The following is a 16,666-nucleotide window of genomic DNA, read 5'->3' on the forward strand; positions in this document are numbered from 1 at the left end:
AGCCCATGTATAATCATGTAAGAGAGGGAAATATGTCATATTTTCCTGCTATTCTACCTCTGAATATTTAAACAGCAGAGCAGAGATGCAAATGTTGCAGCACTAAAAATGTTCATGTGATGGATTGATGGTATCAATCCTATTGATGCTACAAACAATACTCAAATCAAGACTTCCTATTGGTAGCATCAATACTTTGGGGACTAATACGCCCACTTTTAACAAAATGTTGTTGGCTAAATTGCACATTTTATACAATGGACTGTGTAATTTACTACAAACTAGCTGAGACAGAGTTGCAAATGTTATTTGGCACAACATTGACAAAGACTGACCAAACCTTTTGGTGCAAGATGAATTTATTTATATGCATGTTATCCTGAGACAGAACTGAGCTTAGACAATTTTTAGCATCTGGAAAATGACAGAACCCAGTAATGTTACAGCCTGCGTCGCAATCTTTCATATAGAACGTGTTCATACTGGTTCATACTGGCACCATAGACCAGGGCCATTTCCCCCCATCACATGTCACTGCACCATCAAAATGACTTTAAAGCTGTTGTTATAATGTAAAATATGCACGTTGTGTTGCTTTAAAACACTTTAAACAAACTGCATCAATTTTTAAGAACACTGTCAGTTTATTTAAGTCTGGTCTTCATAAAGAAGAAGTTATACGCTACAGTAGTTACATGTACACAGTGTTTGGTGTACATATTCCTGCATTAACTATAGTGCAAACTTGTGATAGGTTGAAATTAATTTTCTTACCATATAAACAAATCTATTTTTAAAACAAATTTAGCTACAATAAACTAAGAATCAAGCCCACAAGTCCTATATGAAAAAGCAATATTTTTGATCAAAACCTGAACACATTCATACGAACATCACTGTACTGTAGTGATGATAGGAGGTATTTTACCAGTGAGATTCATTTTACTCTGACTGCACTGCGTACATAAATACACATACAATTAAAAACTGGCAATACCGTAAAAACCAGTGTATTAAAACACACCTGTACGACTTAATTCCTCTATCATTAATCACATAATTGCTATTCAAATAAGTAACAAGAGTGCTGAAAGTCTGAATATGTGAATGTCTCAGTGCAGAAATACAACAGTAAGCAGAAAGATGGCTGAAAGTCAAAGCGCTGAATATCTAACAGACCCACTCAGCTGTTCTTCAGAGGTAAGTTCATCGTTTTGGTTCTTAAGGCAAGGATTGATCTGTGACCTCTCAAATCCTAAACAGTCGCATGTTGAAATAACTGCTCGGTTTTGTCTGAAGAGTCGATGGGTGTTTATTAGCCATCTGTGTCGTCCCTGCCCACGTGAAACTCTGTTATCTGTTTGGCGATGCGTTCTGCTATCGCCCTGCTGCTGGCGACGATCAGCCTCCGAGACATCAGATCAAACGGTCCACCTGGGTGAAGAGAGAAAATAATAAGAACATGACACAACTGGAGTTGAACATCACTTTTTTCTTGATGCATGCAGTAACGTTTTCTTAAAGACTGTAAAACCAGCTGACAGTCCCCAAGTTATTGCTGCACATTTGGCGGCTTTTCAGTACTGAAAGATCCTTATTTCTCTAAAAATGTTTTTCCTCACTGAACCATTTTGCTGACTTATGGAGATTTTTCTACAAATTTTTTTTGTTTCCTGATAAAAATAAACTTTCAATTTTCTTAGTATTGCACTGTTTAATTTGGGATTTTACACACAGTTTGCATCACATATCAATGTAAGCAGGCTTTAATGTGAATAATCCACACATTCTCAAAGTTTAACTAACAGCAAATATGATGAAGCATCTAATGTTGCATTTTGAAAGTGGTTTCACCTTGCTGACTAAGCAGGTAATCTAATGGCAAATATATGATTTAGTGTGAAGTCAAAGAGCTCCTGCACTCTGGAGTAATAATATTTTATTTATTTAAATCAATGCATTCATTTTGAGATGTTCGTGTGTATCAGAAGAATTGCTAAGTGCCAAGGGGGGGAAACAGTTACATGCTCTGTACACAAATACATGGTGAATGCATGGGGACGAATTTCCAAGAGCATGATATCTCAGTCATTTAGTAAGGCTGCTCCCTGAGAGTCAAAAATTTGAATAATCAGTCGGAGGCCCCTCAGTCGACTGGGATTCTTCATCTTGTGTGGTTTTTGTCGGTCAGTGTGCAGTGTAGCCTAGAACAGGGGACAAGAAGGAGCTGCTTCTCTGGGATTAAATCATCCCACTCCGTAAAGTGGTCCTGTCTGTTCGGTGAAGACATTTAAAGGCAGCTGTGAAACCGGACCCAGGGAGAGTCTGAAGTAGAACCAGACAGATAAAATAATAATTTAGCCCACATGACCCCTTTATGAAGGAAGTGCCCTGAAAGTCAATGCTATCTATGCTATCTACGTTTGCTCCACCACAAACATGCACTCCTTCACTGTACATGTAGAAAATGAAGAAAGAGGATGTTCGCTCTTTTAACACCACTGTCTTTGCCGTCAGTGGTGGTTTCACTCGACAAACAGCATCCTTAGCATCTTAAATCCCAGGCCAGCTGTTATGTCAGTGGCATTGTTGCCCAAACTTTAGATCAAATTTCTCAAACCCTTCTGCTTCCTCATTCAAATGCAAAACCGCTAGCTGCCCTGCTCCTCTGTCTTTGACTGTTTCACACGCGTTTGTGAGCAGAAAGAGGATAAAAACCAATAACATCGAGAATTACTTACAATAAATAATTCATAAACATTAACCCTGTGCTGCTTACCGTTGCCCTCGGGCAACAGAAAACCTTTCTTGCTCCCTCACTCCTCCCTTAGCATTTCTTTATTCCTACACATGACAGTGTGTTATAATATATCTGGAAACAATCCAGTGGAGCTCCTTTCAGGATGATAAGTGAAGTCTGAGTGGATGGCGAGATAAATGTCACTCTTTGCATTTTTAAATAGCGATAACTTGACAATAAAAATATGTATATGAGCCTCTAAAGAAGCATTTTTCATAGGTTTTTATTCATAATGTATATAATAACGTTTTTTTCCACTGCTTCAGGGCAAAGTTAGGCTACACATCAGAGTAGCAGTGTCATTCTATGGGCAAAAGAAGCTTAACTGATCCATACATTGACTACTGCAATATACTTTAAACGTTCTGAACAAATACTATATAAAAAATTAAAAGAGTGCTCATTTCTAATGTATTTTACTTTAAAAATATTCTGAAATTGTCAGATTTTCCTTGATGTTTTTCTGCCCTGAAGCAACACTGAATTCCTTACTGGGGGGGTAAGAGCCTCAATTTTCCAAAAAATAAGAGGAATTATATTTTTTATGAAAAATCATAATGTGCAGTAGAGGGTTAATAACTTCAGTTATGTTTGCACTGAAAGAACAGCGGCTCGCTCTCACTGCTTTGCTCTGTGAAGCAATCTCCTTCGGCAATCCTGCAGTTCCTCCACAAGTCAATCACCCTGTTGCCCGCTTCCCTCATTTCATCCGGTGACTCAGCGAAGCAGCATCCGAAAAGTTTGGCGTCTGAAGAGCTCACGTTTTCTCAGTGACTCACCCGAAATGTCCATGATGACTCCTCCGGCTTCAGTGACAATCGCCGCCCCTCCAGCCATGTCCCAGCAGTGGATGCCCATGTGGTAGTAGGCGTCAGCCGATCCGCACGCTACCAGACACATGTTGACAGCTGCGCTGCCCGGGGAGCGGATACTGTGGATGCAAATAGGATATCTGCTCTGTACTGGACTGCACGTGACACACTGTTAACTCCCAGACACTTTATTTAAAGTTTAGCGTGTTTGTGAATGTTTAAAGTTGTAATCCAGTAATGAAAACATAGTTCAGAATATTATATTCCATTATTAGATTTCATTCAAAATTTTTGCCCTCATTAGATGGTGTCCATAGAGATGTGGACGAGAAACATGGGGGAGACAGAGAGGAATTGTGTGTTATGTGGCTTCACCATTAGACTACCAAGGTGCTCATCTATATACAAGGTGTTCACTGGGACCAAACTGTCCTCCCACACAAAGGATCCTCAGGAAAGATGAATGCACGTATTCCAGAGTAGCTATTTAAATTTTTACCTCATTGATATCAGTCTCACTGTTTACTGTTCGCTCTCTTACAGCTGAAACAGAGGTAGAGCTGCATGGATTAGTCAATCAAAAGAAAAATTAATTGCCAACTATTTCAATAATTGAGTCATAGTTTCATTTTTCAAGTACAAACGTTGCCTGTTGCTGCTTTTCTTTGTCATTTATGAGAGTAAATGCAATTTGAAGACTTTGGGAAATTGTGATGAACATTTTTCATGTTTTTTTTCTGACATTTTATAAACTAAGCAGTTAATTGATTGATCACAAAAATAATCAGCAGATTAATGGGTAATGAAAATAATCATTCCTTGGAGCCGTAATCAGAGCTGTATAATACCAAATCAAATGTTACACAGGGTGGCTTTGATCATGAAGCAGACAGAAAACTGGTCACTGAGGTTACCGTTGACTACAATCATTCATTACACGTCTCTACAAACATGTCCCTGGACATTTTCAGCATTTTTCATTGCTGGATAATTTCAAACTCTTTAAAAGGGAGTGATGGAAGAGTAACAGAGACTTCAACAGACAGCAAACCTCAAACTTACAGTGAGCCGCTTCTGTCTGGAAACACTGCACGCATAAAATCATATTTAGGTTGCAATTATTTTTGACAGACTCATTTATTATGACAACACGACTTTGTTTTGCAGATATACAAGCTGCTAATGCGGTGCACTTCCGTCAAGTAGCTGCTCAAGGAGTGTTTGTTCAAGTATTAACGAGAAAATTCACCAATTTTTATGTGGATGTCAACTGAAGCAATAAATTCACGCGTGTGTTCTGTATTGGCCAAGAAATTTTGTTCTCCTGCCTAAATGTACCAAGACACACCGTGCACAAGCTTGTGCATTAGGTTTCAGAAACACTCATCCAGCATGCCTCCTTACTACCCAGAGGTGGAGACTAGATATCAAAGCTGACATCACTGGATGCAGGAAGAACAGCTTCAATTGACCACAATTACCAACACTTACTGGACATCCACATAAGAAGTGGTAAATTGTCCCTTTAACCACAGGAGACACCAGATTAAATAGGACTGGTCATTGCAATTTGGTCATTAGTGTATATTTACCCATGTACAGGGATGGTGAGGATGGTCTTGATGTTGGCCAACATTGTTTTGAAATGCTCAGGATCCTTTTTGAAGCCCATTTCTGTCAGCACCAGAGACTGGCTGATATCTAAAACACAAAATTAATAATTATCACGTCTGAAAACAACTTCTATACCTGGTGTTTCGCTATGCAGAGCTGGTCGGTACAAGCGGAGAATCTTGCTGTTACGTTGCCTCCACCTGGTGGATGTGTTAAAAACTGCAACACTGCAGCCTGATGTGATTATCAATATTCACCTTCTTGGCCAGACACTTTTATCGGGACTCCGTTGCAGAATGATCCTTTGCCTTTCCGCGCTGTGTACATTTTGTCCTCGATGCAGCTGTAGACGATCCCGAACTCTATCTGAGACCGAGGAGCAGCACAGAAAACAGCAGGCATTAATGTGGAGTGGGTGGAGGCTAAAAATAGAACAAGAGCCTTGCAGAAAAGAGGGAACTACAGCGCTCCACATCAGAAATTCACTGGGTTATTGGGGCAATTACTATGTTGATTTTCTTATAATTAAGATGTTGCCGTGTCAAAAATATGTGATTCACAACAATAAAACCTACCTCTTTCTTCACAGTGAAGCCAATTGATACAGACACAAATGGGAACCTGCATAAAAGACACATAAAACAATATAAAACATTCATTTAATGAACTCCCTCTAGGTTTAAGCTCGGAGGAATCAATTTCTATTATCAGTTCAGTTTCATCTACATTGTCTAATTATCCCTGACAGAGAGGACAATCCAAGAGAGAACCTAATTAAAAGATAAAAATAGTTAAGGAGCGACAGAGATAAAATGGATCCAGTGCCGTATCGGGGCTCTCGATGGTTCTTACAGTGTTTCAGCGCAGGCGGTACCTGTGAACGAAGTTGGTGGTTCCATCGATAGGGTCGATGATCCAAGTGGGATTGTCTGTTAGAACACTGGCAGCGCCCGCCGCTACTGACTCCTCACCGATGAAGCTTCAAGATCACACACAGACAAACAGATCATAAACAAATTGGACTGTAAAATGAAGGATACTGTTGCACTCGATGCCGTCAACCTGTTTACTTTCACTTTTCTACTAGAGTCCATAATGTCATATTAAGCACAGTTTCCTGACACCTGAGGTTGTGTCCTCAGGACATTTTCTTCAATTTCAGGTAGGGATGCACCAATATTGGATTTTTTTTTTGCACATATGCTAATATTTTCAAACTTGTTTAGGCCCATTGCTGATGTAGATATATGCACATATATTTTTACATCTAATTGCAGAGTACATCAAGTCTTTCCTGTATTTCCATTAAAGGGATAGTTCATCCAAAAGTGAAAATTCAGTCATTATCTACTCACTCTCATGCCGACTGAAGTTTCACAGGAAAACAGCACTGCATCTCCCAACAACGTACGTGAACGGTGACCATTTTCAAACAAGAAAGAAAGACAACAGGGAAAAAAACAACAGGAGATGCCTCCACACTGCTCGTCTGGCATAAACCAAGTCTCCTAAAGCCCCGACGTGCCATTCACTTGCACACATACACAGGTCAGATAGTGTGCGTGGCTCCAAGTGAAGGATCTACAGCCATGATTTAGGCGGCTTTAGGAGACTTGGATTACACTAGACAAGCATTGTTTTTCTTTGTTTGAAAACTGGTCACCATTCAGCCAGCTTTATCTTACAAACATCAAGGGAAACCCCAGTATAAAATGTGTTATTAGGTACAGTTTTCCTGCCCCTGAGGTCACATCCTCAGGACATTTCTTTAATTTCACATGGGGAAGCACAATATTGATTTTGCAGACATTCGATATGTCAGTACTTTCCAACTCATTTTGGACAATTGCTGATGCAAATATATGCACATTTTTTTCACCTAATTGCAGAGAACATCAAGTCTCTCCTGTAGTGGAATTAATTTACGATTATACCGACTGTGAGGTTTACAATTATTTTCAAAATGAAAAAAATTCACTGGTCAAAATCAGAAAAAGGCAGCTGACATTTTTTTCTCTGATGCATTTTTCTTTGTTCTTCACAAATTAATTGTAATGATCAGGATGATGACTATGGGCGATTAAATCTGTAGCACTGGCTGAATGTGATTTAGCTCCATCTCGCAAGTTAAACACTGAGCAATTACTGCAAGTAGCAACTTTGCTAACCATTTCGGACACCTTAAAAACAAACCTCCACACCTGACTCACGTCACATGATTGACACGAGTTTAATTTCATTGTTCATTAATCATCTAATGCCCTAATTTCAGGCACTTTAGCATCATGGACGACATTTACATTCTACAATTATACTTGGTGGATATCTGACAACCTGATTCCAGTATTTAAGACTGAGTCCATTTACTTTTGACTACTTTGAGTCCAACAGAAATAAATCAACAAACAAATCAAGTATTCAGTATTTCCCCACCAGAATGTACTTCAGGTCATGTAGAGAAGGCTTTGCAACAGCATTAAGATATTTATATTTACAGTTAATTGAATAAATGCAAAATATTATCACATTTCTATGCTTTACTTTTGGTTTCTACTTGTTTTTTGTGTTTTGTGGCTCATGACATCTATATTTCTAAATTCTTGGCTACAGCAAAGCCAGGAATAGCAATAAGAAAAAACATGCATGATAATACATGTAAATTATTGAAAACTATCAAAATATGAAGCATTAAATATCACAAAACAGTTCTGAGATATTTGAGAGACTGAAAAAAATAGTCTAATAAAATATTAGCAGTTCATATAAAACCTCTCATCTCCCCATTTGCTTGCAGAGTACCTGTGAGTGGGGTACTTCTCCTTGATGGAGGATATAATGAGCTGCTCCACTTTCTGGTCCGTCTCAGTCACCAGGTCAACCGGTGAGCTCTTCTGCATGACGGCGATGTCCTTCTGGAGCGCCTCGCGTATCATCTGGCAGAAAGACAACGATGACAAACTCAGCGTGGGGATTTTGTGGATGACTAACCACATCTGCTCCGTTAATTAGCCTCACATGTTGTGTGTTATGATAACATACTGTCAGCAATGACGGGTCAGAGATGATTAGGGTACAGCTCCAGAACGCAGTTATCCTTATGTGTCATCGTAATCATGTTTATTACACATTACTGTAACTTTCTCCTGAAATTATACCTATTTTTTAGAGGATGGATAACATTAATCTTAAAACCATAAATGGATGTGAATTAGTAAATACTAATACCTTGGAATAAAATAGGATGACAATTTAACTTTCCATGCTCGCAACATAAAAAAGAAACTTACTGTAAACCCAATGTAGGTTGTTATTTTTGTTTTATGAAATGATATTTTTCTGTTGTCCTCTGTGCAGAAAGAAAAACTCTTTATATCTATGTATTTTGGATATTGATTACAAATCAGGCAGTACATGATTCTGTTTTTCCTTTAGTAAATCAGAAGCAAGGTGCTATTATAATAAACCCATCATTCAGGTTTGTGCTCTCTAGCTGACACGCCTTCAAGTACATATTCCTCAGTTCTAAGGCACTTTTAAATCATGATGTTACAGTGGTAGAGGGCTCAGTGAATGACGGCTATCAGGAATTGCCCACCTCTTTGTCCTGTCCACCTCCTGTTTCTGACAATACAAGACCCAATCATCAAAACGGATTGTCATCCATGTTGCCAGTCTGTTTTCAACTTTGCAAAACTTAATTTTTTGTACATCACACCCTGAGCACAGAATAACTAATAATAATAATTAAGGACAAACTTCAGTGGAAACTTTGCTTATATTCAGGCATTCAAACTAGTGATAGAGTAGATAATTGGCTGACCAATTAATTGGGCAAATTATCTGCCACTGTTAGACAGACTGCGCTCACAAGGGCAATAAACAAAAAAACATCTGCAGACACATCTGCCAGCAGTTTTGTCAGTTTGAATGCTGAGGGATGACATTAGCTGCGCCCCTTGTGAGTTTTGGGACAATGGTGAAAAAGTTTGTCTCCAGCCCTGCATTACTGCCATGTTGCTCCCATTCTAAATGACAGAAAATCTAATCTAGGACTGTTACTGGCCTCCAGTAAATACATAACATGTTATAACGTTTAGAATAATGAAATTGAATGAATGAATGATGTCACTTCTGACATACTGTACCCTGCTCTCCCTTAAAAACCAATCATGTTTTGAAATCTACAGCTGAGCCCAGTGTATTTTTCTATTTTATTAACTAATAAAAACTCAAACTAAAACAATACATCACTGGCAAAGATAACCATGTACATTAGGTAGAACAGCAACGATTAAGGGAGTAATTGAAACTTAATTGCTTATTAAATTAAAAAACAACATATTAATTAATGTTGGAAATAAATACCTGTATCACTGTTGTTATACAGCCATAAAGTAAATGCAAAATATAATTTTGTAATTACTGCGTTTCAATCCAAAATAAAGCGATTTCAAGACCATAGCATTAAAAAAGCATGTCACCGTCAGTACAGTGGTTTATTTCCTCACCTTCCCGGCCTGTCTGGTGACCTCCACACAGTGATCCATACACTCTTGCCAGGCATCACTCATGTTGATAGGTAGGAGAGGCACTGACACGGATTACAACGTTAGGTTCCTGTTGGAGGTAAAAGCGACACTCACTTACAGGTTCATTCACATGTACTGGACCTTCCTCTTGGCGTTTCAATAGTCATGATACAGATTCAATCGGTGAGCTGCTGGGTGGAAAAACTAGGCTAGATAACTGAGAAGAGAGTCAATCTGATGGCGAACGTTTCCTCTGTAGCTAAATTAGCTCTCTATGCTAGTTAGCTTTCACACTAATAAACGGCTGCTGAGCATGATGACAAGCACAGCTACAAACACAAAATTCTGCAGTTTTGCCGGGCTGCAATGTAACGGCAGTTTTATTAAACTACAGCACAAAGACAGTTTCAATGAGCTAAAGCGTATTCTACCCACCTGCAGGAGGGGGACTGACTTCTCAATGTTGACTTTTACTATCGTGTTTAGAAAGGAACCCTCGATTTGGGAACCTCTCGCGAGATTTGCACTCTTTTCCTTAATTGTGCCCCGTCTTGTACCTCGTGTCATGTTTATGATGTGGCAACGTTATGGTTAAAATCTGAGGAGGTTTTATGACACAAGGCTTCGGGAAAGATCATGGTTTGGGTTGAACCGATCACTCTCGCGAGATCTTTCGCGGATCTGGGATTCCCTTCTACACACGACCGACTCTCCTAGCAATGAAGGGTGGGACCAAAAGCAAGTCTCACTATCATTGGTCAATAAATGTCACCGGACGTGAACTCGCCGCTCTCATTGGCTAGAACGCTGTCATTTCTCCGTAGAGGAAACTGCTAACTTACTGCATAAAGTCGTATTTCTTCCTGGCGTGCTTTCCCTTGTAAGAGGAGGCAACAATGGATGATTTTCGCATCTGTGAGTTTTTATATGTCGTTTGACTTAATGGTACCCATAAACATTGGATTTTTAAAGCTGTAGGTACATACCAGGTATTACAGACTTTTTTACAAAGTAAAAAAAAAACTGTTTTAAATGACATTCAAGTTCAGTTGACAGTGTCTTTTTCTTTTTAACACAAACACAGCAAGACATTAAGTGAATATAAATGCATTGGTAGCAATACAAAAACAATTCTATTCTATTCTGTTCTATTTCAGTAGTGTCAGCATGTGCTGTAAATGTTATGGAAGAAGTAGGGAACATGATTTATTCAGCACAATTTAGAGTAAGTGTCTGGGTACAGTATGGAAGCCCATTTCCACCAATGTGATGTAAAAACTGTCATAAGTCATTATAATTAGAACTTTCTATGATAATGTGATAATAATAAGTTACTGTCTCAAAATAATGATATAGCATCTGAAAATAATGACTTAATAGCTCAAAATAATGAAAAACCTTGTCTAAATGACTTTGTTTCTCAAAATAATTACTTCATATTTCAAAAAATGATGTGGTATCTCTAAATAATTATCACAAACTTTCTCAAAATAATGAGAAACTTTCTCAAAGTAACGACTTAAATTCTAAAAATAATGAGAAAGAAAATAATAACATCTCAAAATAATGAGAGATTTATCTCAAAATAAGTCATTTTAAGAAATTTTCTCATTTTGATATTCTAACTCATTATTTTTGAAATATTTTTAACATTATTTTGAGCTTTTAGCTTAGGTTATTATTTCGAGTTTCCCATTATAATGACTTACAGAATGTTTTTTGTCTTTTTTTATAATATTGGTGGAAATCCATAATGGATGGAGTAATATTCATCTGAAATATGAAAAAAAAGTAAAAAAAAAAAAAAAAAAAAAGGGTGTTCTCAAGAGGAAAGTTTCCCTTTTCTTCAGTGAAGCAGTGTTTTATTTTATGTTTATGTTTTATTCTTCAGACTGGAAAGACCTCACTCTGGATCCAGACACAGCCCACCCCGAGCTCGGCCTCTCTGGGGACTGCACTGAAGCCACATACCTCCAGCACCCTACGCCAGTCCCCGACCACCCAGACAGATTCGACTACTGGGAGGAGGTGCTGTGCAGCCAGGGCCTGGAAGGACGATGTTACTGGGAGTTGGAGTGGAAAGGGGAGCAGGTTTGTGCAGCGGTCTCCTACAAAGGTGTAGGCAGGAAAGGAGGGGGCAACGACAGCCGGTTCGGAATGAATCAGCTCTCCTGGAGTTTGGACTGCTCTGACTTTAGTTTCAGTTTCTGGCACAACAATGAACGTACTGACATAAAAGCACCGCCTTCTTCGAGGATAGGAGTATTTCTGGACCACGCAGCAGGGACTCTGTCCTTTTACAGCATCTCTGACTCAGCAGCTCTCATCCACAGAGTCCAAACCACCTTCACAGAGCCTCTGTATCCAGGATTTGAGTTTTATTATTATGGAGACCTTGTTAGACTTTGTCATCTGAAAAATCTGAAATGATGAACAGCTCCAGTGCAGGTTTCATGGACAGAACTGGTACATCAAAACTTTAAAGGGTAACGTTGGTATTTTTAAACCTGGACCTTATTTTCCCATGTTTATGATTCTAAATGACGAATGAGGACATTGAAAAGACCATGCAGCTGTCAGCTGTGAAACAGGCTGCAAACCATCAAAACACGTGAAGTAAAAGTGCTCATTTTGCCACTGACAAACTCTTTATTTTGCCTTTTAGATGTATTGCTCTCCCCGGTGCCACCATACTTTATAGAAACAGTCATTTTAACATCATAAAACTCGAGAGAAACAAAACAAAACTCACCAAAACCATCCTGGTTCATCTTTCCTCTGTTCCAGCAGTCACCAGTTCTAGTTTGGAGGAAATAAACCCTTCATTTACTTTATTAGATGTGAAAATATTCTGGCTGTACACGTCGTTTCTCCCTGCTGCTTCTCTGATGTCTGACTTCCTTCTTGTTCCTCTCCTGATATTTTCACACCCACTGTAGTGAATTAAGGGTCCAGTTCAGCCAAAGCACCGGAGTTTGGGAGTGTTGGAACAGCTGAAAGACGAGCCAAGATATTTTAGGTGAGTTTTATTTTGTTTCCGTCTGGTAGCTTTTGTGAGAGCAGTAATACGGCTGCTAATGGTTAAACAAAACGGCCTGTCTCTGCGGGGATCTTTTCCATAATATTATCAGACACTTAAAATAAAATTCTGAGCATGTCACTGGAAAAAAAAGCCCTTTTAGTGTCTAAAATCTGACAGGGCCAAATTATCTGCAGAGGTTACATTTTGTGGCTGCAGCAGTCTCGATAAATCCTGGACCATTTTCAAAAACTGTTGCTTCTGTTAGTCACAAGTCCAGGTTGAAACATACCACAGTTACACTTCAGCTAGTTTGTGCAGGTCGGTGATTCCCAAGGTATGGTGCCTTAAATGAGGAGCCGAAGGAGACACTTAATTTTATTTCTGATCTTTTTTAATGTTTAACGTTTCACCCCATTAGAGAAAAACATGCTACTCTATTTTTTTTTCTCATGTTTTGAAACATCAAAACCGCATAAATAAGAAATAAACGCTGAAATCAGTATATTAATAACCCTGTTAAATATGTGATTATGCTGCAGCTGAGATCAGTGACAGATGTCAGATCACGGTCGCTGGTTGTCATAGTAACACACTTTCCAGCAGGTGACCTCTTTGTTTACCGCTGTCAGAAATATCAACCGTGGAAAGATTTCTCTCTGTAAATAGAGCTCAAAGAAATTAATACATCTCAAAGATCAGTTTGCCTTTAAAGTCATACTAATGACTTTTTATCTCAAAATTGATTTTTATATCTAATAATTTACCTTTTTTTAATCAGAATTATGACTTTTTATCTTTGTTGTGTCTGCATGTTTTATGAGAAACTATGGGTGCCTTGTAAAAAAAATCACTGAGTGGATTCACAGTAAAAAAGACACAAACACGTACCTTATTTAAGCCACAAGGTGGCAGCAGCAACACTGTGTTATATGATACTGTGTGTACATGATGTGCAAAAGATTATAGTGCTGCAGGCAACTTTGGGTATTGTTGTAAAATTGAGTTGACATTTAAGGATATACATGCCAAAACCTGTCCCCGTCCCATTGACCTACTGAGCAAAGACCTGACATATCATTTCAGAACAACAAACGTGCTCTTTTCATTTTAGTCAAGTGAAATACAAAACATTCGCTGCACTGTAACAAGAATGCTGTCAAATTTTCAGTAACTTACCAGCAGCAGGTAGCTGGTCAGTTTCTGTAAATACATTTCACAGTATGATCACTGTAATTCTAATCACAGTACTACAGTACTTTAATTGTTGTTACAGTAATAATCAGCATGCTGTATTTTTCATCACAGCACTAATTCAACTACTGTGAAAGGCATCACTGTATTAATTTTAACATTTAACATTAATAATTACAAACTGTAAAATGAAGGCACTTTAATCAGAAAGAAATAATTTACTTCATCAATTCATTGAACTTTTAAATACTTTAACATGTCTTAAAAGACATTTAAAAGGTTTGGCTGTTTCACATTAATCAGAGATCAAATTAATGTTGGATGTTCTCTGAATGAGTACGTGTCTGTTCAGCTGTGTATACTCATGGCTGCTTTTTTTCTGTCAAGATAGTACTTTTTTCAAAGTTTTCAAAGTTTCAAGCAGAGATTTTTGAGCATGCAAACTCATCCTCCCTCTTTCATTCGCTGAATCACTTCCTTGAAAAGCATTGCGATATTTGTGCATGTCACAAATATCGCAATTTGATGTTTAAAATAATGTTTGAAAGTAGGTGTGTTTCTCCCTCCGATCACGACTGTGACGTTTTCTTCTGTGCACGTATCTCTACTCTCGTCCTGCAAACTGTTTGCTGTTTGGTCTGTTTAGAGCACAGAGCAGGAGAGCTTGTGTCACAAACTCCCATAAACACCCCAACTGAGACACGTATTCTGGATTTGCTATTTGCATGCCAAAAGAATGCTTATAAAACCAGAATAATACCAGCATATGCCACGTCTTTATCAGAATAATGGTAAAATGCAGCTTACTTTCACATACAGTCGGTCTCAGATCATCCTTAAAGTTGCAATTTATTTGTCTTTGAAATAACACAAATTATATTTAAGAGAATAAGAATGATTTTTCTGTTATGCAGATCACACCACCATTTATTTATAATGTATTTTGCAATTTATTACAAGACAAATAACTTTTCTGTCTAACTTAATGCAACTCAACTGTTAGGGAATTCTCCAATTTTAGGATCATACAGAGGCTTGGAGTGATTGAGAGGCCTGTTCTAACTTTTAACAGACATACTGTCTCTCTTCTGGACAGTACATGCTGCTGTCTTCTCCTTTCGGATAAACAAGGGAACAATTTGATAGAGTTGCTATGGCAGCTAAGGCTGGCGAGGTGTTTATCTTGTCTCTCTGAATGGATAAGACGTAACTGTAATCTGGTTTGGATGAGACTGAGCTATGGAGCTAAGGGTCTGATTTGTTTTTTTCAATAGAAATTCAAACAAACATTAAAGCTGCAAGCAGCATTGTATGGGCCCTCGCACCGTCGCCGTCGGGGTCTGCTGCGCCCGCGACCACGTCACAGTTGATAAGAGGTCTGGCAACAGTTGGAATGCATTAAATCTAATTCCTCCAACCTAAACGGCCATGTTTTTTGTCTGTCAATAGATAACTGTTGATTTAAGATTGTCTGAGACGACAGTCTGACTCTGCTGTACTGTAACGCTGTGACTGAGCTCCAGCAGCCTCACGCTCAAGCTAACGTTAGCTCGCTATCAGCGGTAACAGTTAGTTTTGGGGTTCTTTCCTTTCCAGGAAGGATGGGGAACCAGAGACCGTGATGGATTTGATTGTTTATTCGATTTACATCATATGAAACCGATTGATGTAGATTAGCTACCTAGTTAGTTAGCGTTTTAGCTAAGTTAAGGTGTGACTATATATGCCTATATGTCGTTTTCGCAGGTCCTCGAGCAGCATCCTCAAAATTTGTGTTTCTTTTTAAAATTAGAGCCCAGTGCATAATGAAAACAGGAAAAGAGAAAGCTGACCGAGGCTCTGCCGTGTACCAAACTCGCACAAGTGTTATTGAAGAACTGAGCAACAGGGGGCGAGACGTAGAAAGGGTTACTTTAAAGTCCTGCATTCACAGAACAAATAATGACAGTATAAAATTACGTGCACTAATTTGTGTTTAAGAAACTGAACTAAAAATACCAACAAAGATTCCATCATTCAAGGGTTTTTGCTAGTGTGTCTTTTAAAAAGGGGAAGATGGACAATCTTTTATCAAAATACAGTACACGTATCTGTCACACGGGTTGACAGATCAGTCGGATATCATGCTATCTACTATCTTCAATATGATACTGATTTTTAGACATGCATATTGTCCTGTGTCCATGGTACCATGTCCCAGAGAACAGCGCACGCTCTATGTGTGGACATTCTTAATGGCACCATAATGGGAGTCATGCGGATCTACTTTTTGCGAGAGGAGACTGGAAAAAAGACGTCTCATCCCTCCTTTAAGAATCTCTCTGTGGGTTGGGAAGGAGCTGTGTTTGTTGACCTATGAAGACAAGCCCTGCAGGCATGACAACCATTAGTCCTTCGAGGAGGTCACACATCAGATCACACCACAGTGGGACTCGATTTGGGCAGAAATCTGACTGGAGCAAAGTATTTAACATCAACGCCATGGAGCAGCACAACTTTCAGCATTAAAAATGGTGAGCATGCATTTATCACAGACTTACAAAACTAGGCATGTGCACCGGTTTACTCACATGATATTTTATAATTAGATGTGCTAACTACTGTAATTTAAAAGAAATGTGGGTTGCACTTTATTTTACTGTGCACTAATAAGACAGAACAAGTCGTGCTTTATATCAAATCAGACAAAAGCTAGAAA

General features: G+C 38.6%; 2 protein-coding genes across 2 annotated transcripts; one reads left to right on the forward strand and one right to left on the reverse strand.

Annotated features, from left to right (window-relative positions):
• Positions 1-620: 620 nt before the first annotated feature.
• Positions 621-10,078, reverse strand: impa2 (inositol monophosphatase 2). The gene is made up of 8 exons (XM_084746768.1): positions 9,735-10,078; positions 8,026-8,159; positions 6,101-6,205; positions 5,802-5,847; positions 5,484-5,592; positions 5,205-5,313; positions 3,580-3,731; positions 621-1,434 (listed from the first exon to the last, which is right to left on the reverse strand). The coding sequence occupies exons 1-8, from the start codon at positions 9,795-9,797 to the stop codon at positions 1,316-1,318; spliced, it is 837 nt and encodes a 278-aa protein (XP_084602894.1). The 5' UTR covers positions 9,798-10,078; the 3' UTR covers positions 621-1,315.
• Positions 10,079-10,651: 573 nt separating this feature from the next.
• Positions 10,652-12,476, forward strand: LOC146307727 (tripartite motif-containing protein 16-like protein). The gene is made up of 2 exons (XM_084710402.1): positions 10,652-10,670; positions 11,647-12,476. The coding sequence occupies exons 1-2, from the start codon at positions 10,652-10,654 to the stop codon at positions 12,183-12,185; spliced, it is 558 nt and encodes a 185-aa protein (XP_084566528.1). The 3' UTR covers positions 12,186-12,476.
• The last annotated feature ends 4,190 nt before the right edge of the window (positions 12,477-16,666 follow it).

The sequence above is a fragment of the Lutjanus erythropterus genome, chromosome 21 (assembly GCF_056507025.1).
Source record: "Lutjanus erythropterus isolate fLutEry1 chromosome 21, fLutEry1.hap2, whole genome shotgun sequence".
NCBI lineage: Eukaryota > Metazoa > Chordata > Actinopteri > Lutjaniformes > Lutjanidae > Lutjanus > Lutjanus erythropterus.